The sequence below is a fragment of the Emys orbicularis genome, chromosome 4 (assembly GCF_028017835.1).
Source record: "Emys orbicularis isolate rEmyOrb1 chromosome 4, rEmyOrb1.hap1, whole genome shotgun sequence".
Lineage (NCBI taxonomy): Eukaryota > Metazoa > Chordata > Testudines > Emydidae > Emys > Emys orbicularis.
The window spans coordinates 146,857,223-146,872,735 of NC_088686.1; the positions used below are offsets into that span (position 1 = coordinate 146,857,223).

Consider the following 15,513-nt stretch of genomic DNA (forward strand, 5'->3'; position numbering starts at 1 on the left):
CACCCCAGAGTCTGCACCCACAGCAGAAGCCCTCACACCCCCCCCAGCCCAACCCCCTGCCCCATCCCAGAGCCCCCTCCCACATCCTGAACCCATTTCTGGTCCCACTCCAGAACCCGCACCCTCAGCCCAGAGCCTGTACCCCCTCCCACACCCCATCCCCAGCCCAGAGCCCTCACCCATACTCCGAACCCCTGGGCTCCACCCCCCAGCCTGGAGCCCTCACACCCCCCCGCACCCCTCATTTCCCCCGCCCACACCACCACCCCCTGCCTCAGCCCGGACTCCTCATTTCTGGCCCCACCCCAGAGCCTGCACCCCCAGCCGGAGCCCTCATCCCCTCCCGCACCCCAACCCCCTGAGCTAGTCCGGGGAAAATGAGTGAGTGAGGGTGGGGAAAGCAAGCGAGGGGGGGGGGGATGAAGTGACCGGGGGCAAGGCCTAGGATAAGGGGTGGGGCTGGAGCGGGGCCTTGGAGGAGGGGCAGGGCAGAGGTGGGACAAGGGTGTTCAGTTTTGTGCCAGTAGAAAGTTGGCAACCCTAAGCATGCCACTCCTGTCATTACCGGATACAAACGCATGCACTCCTGCTCCTGCAGCTGGGAGCACGGTGAAGTCATGCTGGCCTTGAAAACCCATGTTTTGAAAAGATTTTTGAATTCGGTGCCCTGGGATTGCATTTCCTACTCTAACTCTTCCTTAGCTCACATTTCTCTGCATTTGAACAGACTTAAGGACTAACTGACCTCGCCAGTAAAATGCAATGGTCATTGCCGTTACCTCACCCACCTTGTCTCAATATGGTCTTTATGAGACATTTTTATTTAAGGGAACTAGGCTCTTGTTGCACCGTTGATTGTTAGTCTATGTATATGTCAGCTGCGTATAAAGAGATCTTTGCAGAGAGGGAAGGATTGTATTTTATCCCATACCGCCCTCTCCTGGTGCATAAAATCCTTGCAGCAGGCAGATTTGAAATTCACAGAAGAGAGGCAATGCCTTAACAATATAACAATATTAGAACGGCCCTTGTGATCAAGCAGACTGTGGGAAGGTCATTTTCACAGCAGAAATCTGGCAATGTTTGTTTTAAAAATCTTTGTTTTGATTTTTTTAAGCTAATAGACAGCACTTTGTATTTGAAATTAAGATTGCAATTCCTTCAAAATTCCTCTAGATCATGGAGTCCTGGCTGTAAACATGGAAAACTACAGTATCCTGTCCCAGGAAAAGTCAGACAATTTCTACTCCAGAAATGTATCAATGTTTACTCAAGAGAGAAGACTGCCCCCCACCCAAAGCCAAGTGGCCTGATTTTCAGAGGGGCTGAGTGCCCGCAGATCAATGGGAGCTTGGCATCGCTAAAAAATAGCAGGCCAAGACCTAACAAAAACTAGCCAGCATTCCAGCAAACCCCATTGCTTTAGCTACAGTATCTGGAATAATATAACTACATAATGCAGAATACATAGCAAAAGAAGTATCCAGAATGTCTCTGACCTCAGTTCTGACTTCTTAGGAGCTGGATTATGGTTACATAACAGCTGGCATTTGTGGTGACTGGCAGAGCAAGCTATCTCCATCAAAGGTGACTGCTAGCAGGCAGCAGCGCTGGCTTTCTGTTTCCCTTTTTGTGGCAAATAATTAGTGCTGATGGAAATTTTCCAAATTTAAATTACATTTTTTCCACATGTACAAAAAAATTGAAAAATGTTCATGAAATTGTTCCCCTCTTTTTCCAAAGAACTCTAATAAAAGTGTCATTGTGAAACTATCTCCTGTCCCCAAATCTGAGCTGAAGTTTAAGGAGAGATGGCTGGACTCTGCACCATGGGATTTGTTCATAACACATGCCCAAGACTGAACAAAGCATGAAAGACAGAAATCTCCAACAACTCCACCACCACCCTTCCAGCCAGCCCTGGCCTTACAAACACACAGAGCTGTGGAGCATGTACCAGGAGAAATGTAGTGACGTGAATTCATTATTAAAATAAAATTCACTAACCTTAGAGTTGTGTATATTCCCTCCCCCCCCTTTCTCCATTACATCTTTTTGGCCCATACTACCTGGGTGCAGTGCCATTGACTCCAGTTGAGGCTTTATCTACATAGGCAAGCCGCACCAGTTTAACCTGACGGTATGTCAACACTACAACGGCACAGCTGTAAACTGTGCCACTGTGGCATAGACACTTTCTAAATCAACGGAAAGGATTTTCCATTGCTGTAGTAAACCCGCTTCTCTGATAGGCAGTAGCTAGGTTGACAAAGGAATTCTTCCATCAACCTAGTGGGGTCTACACTGGGGCTTAGATCAGCATAACTATGTCGCACAGGGTGTGAAATTTTTCACAGTCCTGAGCAATGTATCTGAGTTTTAGGTGTAGAGCAGGCCTAAGGTGTAAATTTAAAGACATAGTTGAACTGGTGTGAGCCCCTGTGTGGACGTACCTATTTTGGTTTAGGAGTGGCTTTTCTCCAATTAAGTTAGGGCCTGGGTCTACACAGTTTTGTACCAGTATAACTATTTTGGATGGGGTGGTGATTATACATATTACAGAAAAGTAGTTATACCGGCGCAAAGTTATTCTGGTGTAGGTTATTCCCCCCTTCCCATATGGGAATAGCTATCCCAGTATAAAGCACCTTTGTACAGTGTAACTACGTCCACACTTGTGGGATTGTACTACTTCAACTATATTGTTAGCGGCCTGATCTATGCTTACAATTTATACTGGCATAGCTATATTGGTAAGGGGTGTGGGGTTTTTTTTTTTTTTTTTTTTTACTGACTTTGCTGTGCCCGTATAAGCCCTAATGCAGATGCATTTATACCAGCATAAAAGTGCTTTTGCCAGTACATCTTATGTCTCCTGGGAACTGGTGTCAGCTATGCTGGCAGAAACACTTCTGCTGGTATAACCTGCATGTACTCTAGGAGGGTTTGCTGCTATAGCTATGCCAGCAAAACCTTTCTAGTGTAGACAAGGCCACGGTTAAAGCAATATAATTTTTATGTGTAGACAATTGTGGATTGGGAACAGGTTTAAGCCACTCTTAAACCTGGTCAACACTAGAAAAGTGATAGAATTTTAACTGTTGGTTAGAAGTGTGTGGGGGGGGGGTTTGTTTGTTTTTTTACTGAGATAGTTATACTGGTGTAAACCCTAATGTGGGTGACGTTTTAACACTATAAGTTGTCTTATAACTGTATAGCTTATTTTGCTTCCCAAACTGAAATAAGCTATACCACAATAAGGACTTTTATACAGCATAACTGCATCCATGCTAGGTTTTTCTTTGCAACATAAATATAATGGCATAGTTAAAGCAGTAAATCTTCTTAGTGTAGACAAAATCCTTAAACTGAAATCAGAGCACCCAGACAGGAGTTTGAATCAGTGTGACTATATCAGTTTAAAAACTGATTTTAGTTAAGCAGGTGCAATCTTTCCAATGCAGATAAGGCCTGAATTTTGTTTATTTACACCAGGACAGAATTTGCCCATCTCTTCTTATTCACTCCCTCCATCCTCCACCTCTCCCTCTATCCACCACATTTCCATTTTCTATTTCCTTTTTCTAATTATTATTCTCCTTGTTGGTGTCACTAGGCCTGAGTGAACCAAAGTTCTTCCATGTTTAACTCTAATCGACCTCAAAAGCTAGATGCATGGAATGTGTAAACAGCCAGTTATCAGTTACAACCCCCCTCACACTGGTACCAAGCGGTAATAATGAGACCTGTATGTTTCTGGCTGAAGGGAAGATAATAAATCAAGGGGAAACAGGACCAGATAACGGTTTAGAGAGAAGTTGCTAACGAGCTAGATTTATAGCTGCTAGAATGATTTAACTGCTTGAATGTATAAACATGGCTTTTGTAGAAGAAGGGAGAGGGAATGGGGGAAAGAGGGGGGGGAAGGAGGGGGCTTAGTTGTAAAATGTATAAAGAGAGAAAAACTGTTTATGCTGGTGTGCTTGATCTGAGACTTGCCTGTCTCCTTGCACCACTTTGAGATCTCAAATAAACTTTGTTTGCTTCTCCACCCTGGTGTGTTTATTGGCGCGAAACACACCGGGCAACGAACCCCGCTGTTGCTGTCCTCGGGCCGGCAACATCCTGGTCTCCTTTCTGGGTCCCTCCCTTTCTCTTTCTTTGTGTGTCTTTCTGTATGTGTGTTTACTTTCTTGACTCTCAGCAAATTAACCAGCCATCCTCCCTGCTGATCTCCACTTTCACAGGACAAACAAAAACGCCCCACGAAACACGAGTTGAAGATACACAACTTTTGTTCCTCCAAGGGAAACTCATTCTTTCCCGGTAAAAACCCCACCTCTTTTCAGTGTGTAAACATGCTGATGCCTTCCAAAGCAGGGACAGGGTAAATAGACCAAGAGGCAATCCATCCCAACCCATTTTCGCTGATGGAGAGCAAGTCTGATACAGCAGGTTAAAGACTTGATGGACGCAGACTGGTTTTAAAGGTGAGCCTATTTTTCTAGGGTTACCATTCGTCCAGATTCCCCCGGACATGTCCGGCTTTTTGAGCTAAAAATAGCGTCGGGGGGAATTTGTAAATGTCCGGACTTCCCCCCCATGCAGAGTGCGCGTGGCTGACAGGGCAGCCGGCCGGATGGTGCCACTTACATGGGGCTCCGACAGCCAGAAAGAGCCCCTCCTCTGCTTCCCCCTCCTCTCCCCTGCAGCTGAGAGCACTCCCTCCCTCCCTGCATTCGCAGATTGCCGGCCGACCGTTCTCATCGGGCCTCCGGCAGTCTAGAGCTCCTCCCCCTTCCCTACTGCCCAGCTGTTCTGAGCGGCAAGGTAAGGGGGCCAGGGGGTCGGAGAAGGGGCAGGGAGGTTCTGCAGGGGGCAGTCAAGAGACAGGGAGCGGGGAGGGGTGTCGGGAGTTCGGGGGGGCTTTCTGGGTGGTGTGTGGATAAGGTTTTGGGCAGTCAGGGTACAGGTAGGGGTTAGGGTCTCAGGAGGGGGCAGTTAGGGGACAAGGAACAGGGAGGCTTAGGTAGGGGGTGGGGTTCTGGAGGGCAGTTAGGAGCAGGGGTCCCAGGAGGGGTAGTCAGGGGACAAGGAGCGGAGGGGAGTGTTTGGGAGTTCTGGGGGGGGGGGCTGTCAGGGGGCAGGGGTGGGGAGAGGGATCGGAGCAGTCAGGGGACATGGAGCAGAGGGGTTTAGATGGGTCGGGAGTTCGGGGGGGGGGCTGTCAGGAGGTGGGGAGTGGTTGGATGGGGCGTGGGAGTCCCGGGGGTCTGTCTGGGGGTGGGGGGGTGGATAAGGGTTGGGGCAGTCAGGGGACAGGTAGGGGGTAGGGTCCTAGGGGGCCAGTTAGGATGGGGGGAGGGTCTCAGGAGGGGGCAGTCAGGGGACAAGGAGCGGGGGGAGGGTTGGGGGTTCTGAGGGGGGCGGGAAGTGGGAGGGAGTAGAAGGGGCAGGGGCGGGGCTAGGGCAGGACAGGGTGGGGCTCCTCCCGTCCTCTTTTTTGCTTGCTGAAATATGGTAACCCTAATTTTTCTATCATGCAGGCACTCACAATCAAGGTCCAAAGTTTATATATGGCTGCTTTTCTCTGCGGCAGCTTTGCAGGGTTTGCCTGGTGTATTGCTTGACTCTGTGGAACCCTCTGTTTTAGGAGGTGGATTGTTTTTCTATTTCAGTTTGTAAAAGAAAGGATGTTAAACAGAATGAGATTTTAAAGGGATTGTGTTTGGAAAACAATTCGGAAAAAAGAGCATGTTTGAGTTTCACACTGGAGCTGAGCAGAGCTGAGACATTGCCCAGACTTGTTTTATTGCAACTCCCCAGATAGCTGAGTTCTGAAATTGCACTGTTTGCAGACAGCACTTGTATGCATAGAAATGCACTGAAAACATTGCACTTTGCCTCCCAAAAGCAAATTAGTAGCAATAACTTTCCATTAGTTTTCTATAGAAATTTAGTAGCTGATCCTGCAATCCTGATGCATTTACTTCTTTCCCCTAGCCTTAGAACTCCGGCCCTAATCTAGTCCACCAGAACTCACTCCTCTCCACCTTTAAACACTCCTTAAGAAAGCTGCCTTCAGAGAAGCCTGCAATCCCTCTTTCCTCAGGGAAGGGTTTACACACCCACTGGAACTACAAGACATGGCTAACATGACTGCTCATTCACTCTGGTTTTTAGTGCATTCCTTCCCTGCATATGTGTGTCGTCTGTCTACATATGCTCCTCAACGCATAGACCATGTCGTTTTATAAGTATAAAGCATCTAGCATATGGTGGGTATCATACAAGTGGTAATAATAAATAGCAGAATCCTGCAACGTTTGTGCTGCAATCACTAGAAAGTTCTTCCTAGATTTTTATATGGCCCTCATTCCTGTAGCATTTGAGCACTTCCCACTCATTAATGAATTTATCCTCAAAACACCCCCAGGAGGTAGGGGAGTATCATCCCCATTGTATAGACGAGGAAACTGAGGCACACAGAGGTTAGGTGACCTGCTCAAGAAAGTATCTATTAGAGCCGGTACTTGAACCCAGATCTCCTGAATCGAAGTTCACAAACCCACCCTTCCTTTCTCAGAGGCAGGTTCCTTCCAACAAAAGGACACTTTCCTTCAGTGTGCTCAGAGAACACAACGGCAGTCCATAGCAGGAACTGGGTGCAATAGGGAATATGAAGTCCAAAATGACGCTGTTGTTTAAAGGTTAATGATTGTTTACTTTTTGTCCAGGTTAACAAAGGCTATGACATACATTTCCAGTTGAATTTGTTTTCAAAGCTCCCATCACTTGCTCCCTCCGTTTCAGAATATTTATATGCATTTGTGGAGCTCAGATCTTCAGGGTTTGTCTCTTTTATGCTTGTTTTTCTGCAGCGGGATGGGGCTGTTGCTAAAGATTCTTGTGCCATTTGTGGGATTGGTCTTGGCCTTCGGTTTTTATTCAAAGGAAGATTTTAAACCAGGTAAGTGATTACAGCAAATGTCCTTTAAAACCATGACAGCAAAAGGGTACACTTGAGAGTTAAAATAATGGATCTGCACAGAGACAATGCTGCAGTTTCATGAGCCTTTCAAATTCCAGACTGTAGCCTTTTGAAATGAAGTATGTCCAGGAATGTCACCTGACATGGTATTCTTTTCTCTGGTAGAAAATGACAAATTACACAATTGTATAAAAGTGCAGACCTATTCTAGCTTCCCAGATGAATAGAGGGGATTATTTGGGGCTTGCTGGAATTTCCAAGGTAAGTGATTTGAAATCAACAAAGTTATAAACTGTGGTTGATACTATTGCTAATAAAAATAACTGGACACAAGGTTTAGCACCATGAAATCTAATATGTTTCATTTTCAAATTAAAGATGAGCCTCAGCCACAAAATTCAGCTCTGGATAAAAACTATTTTCACGGTGAGATCGTTTTCCGCGCCATCTAGATTTTCATACTGAACCCATCATCCTGGTAGCGGAATCCAGGGCCAGATCCTCAACTGGTGTAAATCACCATAACTCCACTGAGGTCAATGGAGTGATGCTGATGTACACTAGCTAAGGAATTGGTTCTAAGGGCTGGGCTTGCCCCATTAGAGAAAGAAAGGTCAGTTGTGAATTTTGGATCCAAACTTTTAAAGCTTTGGGATCTCGGATTTTAGTTTGTTAGAGTCATTAGTTTGTTTAGTTGTTGGAGTTTAGTTTTAGTTTGCTCTAGTTGTAGATACTAAGGTTGAGTAGGTTTCAAATGGAAGTGCATCAAAACTGTATTTTTGGGTGAGTTTCCACTGTTCCCTTGATGGGTTCTTCTCTTGGGACTAAGAGGAATAGGCTGAGTTGATCTGAGGCTGGACTTGTATGGTTTGGGACAAAAATTGTTGGTTTCACTAGTGTTTTGGGCACAAGTGTTTTTGTGGGTGATGTTAGTGGGACATGTAACATTCGCTATGTGCTACTCTGCAGAGATGCTGAAAGGGAAGCGAGTGATCGTCACTGGAGCAAGCACTGGAATTGGAGAGCAAATGGCTTATCACCTGGCCCGGATGGGAGCCCATGTTCTGATCACAGCACGGACAGAAGCCAAGCTTCAGAAAGTAACTGGCTAGCCAAACACTCCTGTGGTGCCTAGATACTATGGTGATGGGTATATTATATATATGTGGATATTTGATTACAGAGATATGCATGCTCAGATTCATACACAGTTTATAGAGATGCAAATCATCTCATAATGAAGGTTATAGGCTTTTGTTGGAAAATATCCTATTTTCAACTCCCACACGCTGCCATTTTAAAGCCTGTTTTTCACTGACCACTGCAGGGTTTCTTGCACCTTCATCTGATGTACCTGGGGCTGGCCAACGTAAGACACAGATCACTGGACAAGATGGAACCCTGGTCTGACCCAGCCTGGCAATTCTTATGTCCCTACCCCCTCCACTCACTAATTTTTACACAGACAATTCTTTTCCACAGGCAGTTTCTCATGTGTTGCTTCTGCCCAGAAGAAACCGTTACTGAAAGGTTTGAGGTCTATTTGAACAGAGCAATTTTTGAGCTATGAGATTTTGAGAAAGTGGTGATTTCTCACTTCTTGTTACTTGTTCTTACGGTTTAGCCCAGTTGAACACTGTTGAATGTAAAAGCTCCGTGCCTGTTTTAGCCCCTGATTCTGCAAAAGGACCCATTTGCTCTGCTCCTGGCCACTGAATGGAGACCAATTAGTGGATTGCATTGCAGGATCAATGGTTTATACATAGCTTCTTGGTAAAAAAAACTAGTGCAGAGAGCTGGTTTTACCAAGCTGGAGTGCTAAAAACTTGCAGTTATTATCAAAGCTTGAATTTTTAGTTAGCAACATTTTTAAAAGATAAGCAGAATTGAAGAGAGTACACATTATTTTCTTACATAAATATTAACAGGAAAAGTTGACAGACATAACTACTAACACCTGACTGCTATGCCAGGGTCTCCAGTGTGTTATTACAAGGGCTGTGCAAAAATAACTATTTGCAAAATTCCATGGGGAAAAAAAATTACAATTTACAGCCAAGTCAGTGTTTGCAGAATCAGATGTTTAGTGCTTGCTGTACTTTTTGCAGGCAGAGCCACGGGACCAAATGCCTGCATGGTCTAATTCCATTGCTGTCAATGTATTTATACCAGCTCTGAATCTCACTCAGTGAACACGGACTGGACTCACCCAAGTAGGAGAACATAATCACTCCGCCCACTGAGCCACCCAAGTGTCCCTTTGAAATGCTAAGAGTACTAACAGTGGGGAAATCCATGTCTCAACGTTGCATTTGTCTCAGGTTGTCACACGGTGCCTAGAGCTGGGCGCAGCATCTGCTCACTATATGAATGGCAGCATGGAAGACATGGCACTTGCAGAAGACGTGGTGAAGGAAGCCAGACAATTGTGGGGTACGTTAACTGCTTGCTGTCTGGAAATCACCACCTGCCCCTTTCACAGAGGTGCTTTTAGCACAAGAGACGAATAACCCCAATCTTATATTTACTTCTCACTAAAGCCCAGGCTATAAGTGTAGGTCTCCAGAGATGAAGGATCAGTGAACTGATTCCGTGTATTGCTGACACCTACTATGGTCACTTCAAAATATATACTTATTATAAGTATTGTTATTAACATTGCTGGCAACATACGGTGGATAATGTGGTTACATTGTTTACTTTTCGTTTTTCACAGGATTTTATAGACAAAAAGGGGTTTTGATTTTTGAGATACACTTACATACCCAAACCACTGATGCAACACAATGCGAGGTGTATTTAGTCTCTGGAAAATAACAACCCACTATAGCTATTAGTTAAGGGAGTTTTCTCCGTTAGTTCAAATGGTAAAAGGTCTATGTGATAAGGAGAGTGTCCTGGGTTCAAATGCTGCTGGCATAGGTTCATTAAACAGTTTCTTCATTTTCTTCTAGCTGAAGCTAAAACCCCCTCTTTGCTTTCAGGAGGCCTAGACATGCTGATCCTCAACCACATCGGTTACACCTACTTTAACTACTTCGATGGAGATGTTGAGCATATACGAAAACTCCTGGAGATTAACTTTCTCAGCTATGTGGCCATGACAGTCTCTGCACTGCCGATGCTGAAGGAGAGTGGGGGCAGCATCCTTGTGGTTTCATCCAGAGCAGGTGAGAGTGAACCAGGCTAGAGACCCTTATGTTCAGTACTGCTTGATTCTTTCCTTTGGTTTAGTTCCTCCTGGGATTCAGAGGAGGCTTCTTCTGAAATTGTTTCTCAAAAGAGAGGAGGAGGATCACCTGAGAAGACTAACATAATTGACTGGGACTGTGGGTTCAGTGTGACAAAGTCTGTTTACTGAATGCAAAAACAGTCGGTATGATTCATATACCACTCTTCTTCTGACCCCACGCTGCTGAGCGGCAGCACGTCTAGCATCTTGCAGATCAGCTTCCCAGTGGAGGAGAAATCCGTGATGCAGTCTGGGTGTACTCCAAGTGCAACTGGTTTTACTTACGCACGTACACCAGTCCTAAAATGAGATGGTCAAACAGTGCACAGGGCAGTCTCTGCTTCCAGAAATCTCAGCCTAATGCCAATGTCCAGTTCCCAGAGAGCAACTCTGCCTCAATAATTGACTCTAAGTGCGAGTCCAAGGCATGGAGCAAACGCCCCCTTTTCTGAAGCTGCCTCTACACACAACCTGGCACAATAAAGACTAACATCACCACCACGTGTCTTCCCAACAGTAAACACTCACTTGCACACTAAGCAAAAGATCTTGTAAAACTGCGTAACAGAGCCACGTGGTAATATCTGCCATCACAATACATATTGTTTGTTTGCTGGGTTGTGTATTGTATACACATTAACGGATATATATGTGGATGTGTGTTCTATGCAAGGGTCACATTTCTCATGAGTGAGTTATGGAGGTCATTCAGACCTCATGCTGATAATACCTTTATATCACCCCATCTCATCATATATTTTGTACGTGCCACATATTACAGGAAAACTGTTAGGAATGTTTTTAACTCCCCCTCCCCCCACATCCCAGTGTTAGTGGATTTACTTATATCCTTCAGCCTACTGAGGTAGTTAGTTCCTGTGAGTCGAAATATGACAGCTGCTGAAGGATAAGACAAAGTCAGAATGACACGTTTTTGCTTCTGTGCACTGAAAGTATTTAGCCTCATAAACACTGTTGTTGCATCTCTCTCTAGGTAAAACTGGAATTCCATTTGTTGCTCCCTACTCTGCAACTAAGTTTGCCCTGGATGGATTTTTCAGCTCCTTGAGACAGGAATTAATAATCGAGAATATCAATGTTTCCATCACGCTCTGCATCTTGGGCCACATTGCTACTGGTAGGATCAGCACACTTATTTGACCTTGCTAATTAGAAGGGCTTGCACATACAGTACCCAGGCATAAAAATATTACTTACATCCAGAGAGTGGAGAATAGTGTCCACATGTCAGCTTTTTTTTTTTTTTTTTTTTTTTTTTTGGTAGTATGAACGTTTTTAATAAAAGACTGATGAAGTGGGTATTCACCCACGAAAGCTTATGCTCCAATATGTCTGTTAGTCTATAAGGTGCCACAGGACTCTGTCGCTTTTAAAAAAGTGTTTCACTATTCTCTTTAGAAGTTTTTACAATACTGAACCCAAATCTCCTAAAAATTCATGGCTTTAGCTACAAAAATGAAGGAACTGTTTTTAATTAATTCAGTCGATCACCTTAACTTTCCTGCAAACCTCTTTAGTACATCTCAAAATTGCATCAATGATGATTTTATAGTCACAAGAAATTCAGCCCAAATATGAGTGTCTCAGACTTGCTCAGGAAATTATTATTTTATTTTTACAGCACCAGTAAGTGCTAAACACAAGTAAAAGATAAGGTGTAAAATTTTCAAACACATCTTAGTGACTTAGTAGCTTAACTCCTATTTTCGAAAGGGACTTAGGCACTTAGGACCCTGAGTCACCTTTGAAAATGGGACTTGAGTATTTCTGAAAATGTTATCCAATTCTTTTGACCTGAATAACTTAGTAATAAAATTAGCAAAAGGAAATAAACAACAATACAATTTTCCAGTTGTATAATTACTCAAAAAGCAGGGGAGAAGTTATACATCTCACCAATTTCCTTTTTTTTTTTTTTTTTTTTTTTTTTAAAGTTGAAGTTTTGTTGAAATCTCAACATTTGATTTTTTTTAACCCACTCTATTTAGTAATTCGTTTTCAGAATGCCAAATACCTCCTTAAATGTTGAACTTTAGATTTCATTGCTCTGCACAGGTTTGTGATGACGCAGTTCCTTTTCTTGTATTTCTCCTTTTCCCCAGAAACTGCTGAGAAAACCGTTTCCCATGTGATGCCGAAGCCAGGTGCACCAAAGGAAGAGTGTGCACTGGAGATTATCAAGAGTGGAGCATTGCGAAAACGGGAACTCTACTATCCATACACCACTGTGAGAATCCCCCTCTTAATACGAGGCTGGGCTCCAGAATTTTTGGACTCACTCATAAGAAATAGTTTAAATGTGGAAAAGGTCAAAAGAAGTTAGCTTGTCACATGTAGCAGGGCCTAACTAGAAAACAAACCAAATGGCATGAACTTCAGGTAAATGGGGACATTTTATTTTCAGTCTAAATATTTTGGTAAAAGCATCTAAGGGACTTAGGAGCAACAAATCCGATTGGCTTTCAATGAGATTTGTACATCGAAGTCACTCAGGTGCTTTTGAAAATCCCATCCTTTGTTTTTATATTTTCTCTCTGGAGATGAGAAGAGGGAGCAACATGAGGCCTCCGCAAAGCAGCAACTTCTCCACTGTCTATAGAACAGCATTAGCAATGGCTGGGTTCATGTTTGCTGGGATGGGGTGTGGGTGTCACCCACTTTGAACCAGGACAGCAACTCTCAGACCTCCCAATGCTGCAAACAGCCCACACTGGTTTCGGTAGCATACCTCCCATTTGCTCTACTGCACAAAGTTGCTTAGTAAGAAATCTGCTTTTTAATTTTCCTTGCAAAACCTAAGAGGATCTCATTCTCCTCTCACTGTGCTCTGAGTCAGCATCAGGTCCCCCAGCATCCCTTCATGCTAAACACTAATTGTTATTGTTAGTAATATTTATCTGCATTGCAATAATGCTTAGAAGCCCAAGCAGGGGTTGGGGCTGGGGCCTATTTTTGCATTGGACACACACATCATAAAAAGACTTCCTGTCCCAACGAGCTTACAATCTTGCTAATGTGAATTACAGACTGTATGTGTATAGAGGCCAACTCTGCATTCCATGAACACCCAGAACTCCCATCAAGCCAGACTTCAAGTTCCCACCCACTTCAACAGTACTCGGGGCAAAACCTTTAAAGTTTAGGGATCACATCGTCCAGCTCTGAAGTGCAGGTGCCTCTGTGGTTGAAAACAGCTGCATTTCAGAGGCAGGGGAAATGTCCTAAACTCTGTGAAATTGGAGGTGGAAAATGTATAGCAGCATCAGGAATGTACAGCCTAAAGAGACTGCAACCTCATTTTGAAGTTCTAATTGAAATATACATCAGGAAAGTGTAACGAGAGCTATAAAACTGTTCTCGTCACTGACTGCTGGGCAAAGCACAGTGAATTTATGCTTGTTAAAAATTAAGTGCAGTAGGATAGAAACTCATCAGGAGTCTCATAAATCATCAAAATTAATAATGTATAATGCATAATGGAGTAACAGAGGATGTGAATAAATGAGACTTTGTGAAATGTGTATTTTACATATTTTTTTCTATTTGTTTACTAATGGTTGGTCTATTACTTTGGTGGTTTGCAATTTTATAAAAATCTCACAAAAATTTCATCTAAAAATATAAATAAAAAATAAAGTTGTGAGACACAATCCAGCAGGTTCCAAGGAGGCATGAGGAAATCAGGGGAGTTTAAATGAAACACACACATTTGAAATGGATTTGTGTTTATTCTTTTGGGGCCAAAACTAAAGTTCACTGAAGTCAATAGGAGCCCATCCATTGATTTCAATGAGCTTTGGATCAGGTCCTCGCTGAAAGCATTCTGCTTTGGTTAACAATGCAAAGGGCAAATCACAAAAATATGCTATGAAAGTGGTGAAGTTTTACCATGCTGTAGCATGGAGTGCGTGCATGCACTGGTTTAGTATCCAAAGCCATCCCTCTTCTGAGGTAGTTCTTTTATTGGCAGTGGAAACGGCAACACCACTTAAGCTCAGCCTAAACTTTCTCACCCAAGCTAGGCTGTTCCTAGGGTTTCCCTCCAGGACCTCTCTGTTCCAAGTCCTGCTTCCCTCCTTCTGCTCAGACCTGCCTCTCTCCTATTCTGGGTGGAATTACCTACCCCCACTCCCACCACAGAGAGTCTGTATCAATCAGTCCGCATTGCCACCTGCTGACAGCAGACGCCAATACACGGATCCTCTCACATCCTGGTACTGAAGCAAAACAGGGACTGTAGGCTCCTTATTCCCCACAGGTGATGTCAGCTGGAAAATGTCCCATGGAATGGAGGTGCCTCAGAAAGCAGTAATGGCTGAAGGATGTTGGGGTAATATTGGGCAGCAAATTCTAGGTGGCCTACTATTGCAGTGACATGGCAGAACGGTGGCCAGGGTGATTTTGAGCTACATACACAGCGAATCAGGTGAGCAGGGAGGCACTAGTCCCTGAGAACACACCTGGAATAGTGTATTGAAGTTCCAGGCCCAATGTCTACCAGGCTGAGCACTATTGGAATGATGGGTGGCAGCAGATATTCCCCTCTGACAATAATAATTGGAGCCCTCTGGGCCAAATAATCCCACAAGAATTTCAGAAACGTCAAATAAGAAACTTAACAAGGATGATTGAAGGAGGGGGGCAAATACAGAGAAAGAAAGAGTGAAAGGAAAGGGGGTCTGCCGTTCAGCCCAAATAAGGATTTATTTTGGGATGTGTAAACCCCAGAAGCCATACTAAGGGAGGCTCTCGCTTTTTATTCTAGCACTGTTTAGCCTAGACTTGGCTCAAGCATCACTTCTGGATGAGTCCTTAGAAAATAAGGCTGGAGCTATCATAAAGAAGATGGCCGCCTTAGAGTTTCATTTTCTTCCATGTTTACCTGGACACGCCTGTTTGGTGGGGAGCGTTCACACTAGCTTCACTCTGACCTTTGTCAATTCTGCCGCCGGCCTAACCTCAGATGGCAGAAATATGAATTTCGCACTACACAAGACGGTTTAAAAGTAACACTCCTTTCCTTCCCAACACCAGGATTCCTCATGCCAAAGGTGGCAAGGCTGAGTCAGTCACAGCTCATCCTGCACAGCTTCTCAGGACCGAGCACCACCTCAAGGTGCAGTGGCTGATAAATGGAGAAACAGCAAAGGACACTCCTGGACCCTGGCGATAGTGGAATGCAGCCTGTCCCACCACAAGATAACCAAACAACTGTACTGGGCAGGGCACCAATGTTCCAGCTTGTGCCCTAGCCTCTCCTACCATGTCA

At 44.2% G+C, this 15,513-nt stretch overlaps 1 protein-coding gene across 1 annotated transcript; it reads left to right on the top strand.

Annotated features, from left to right (window-relative positions):
- The first annotated feature begins 6,822 nt into the window (after positions 1-6,822).
- LOC135877180 (11-beta-hydroxysteroid dehydrogenase 1-like) lies at positions 6,823-12,567 on the top strand. Its single transcript, XM_065402559.1, has 6 exons — positions 6,823-6,970; positions 7,961-8,091; positions 9,313-9,424; positions 9,976-10,161; positions 11,218-11,361; positions 12,347-12,567. The coding sequence occupies exons 1-6, from the start codon at positions 6,823-6,825 to the stop codon at positions 12,565-12,567; spliced, it is 942 nt and encodes a 313-aa protein (XP_065258631.1).
- The last annotated feature ends 2,946 nt before the right edge of the window (positions 12,568-15,513 follow it).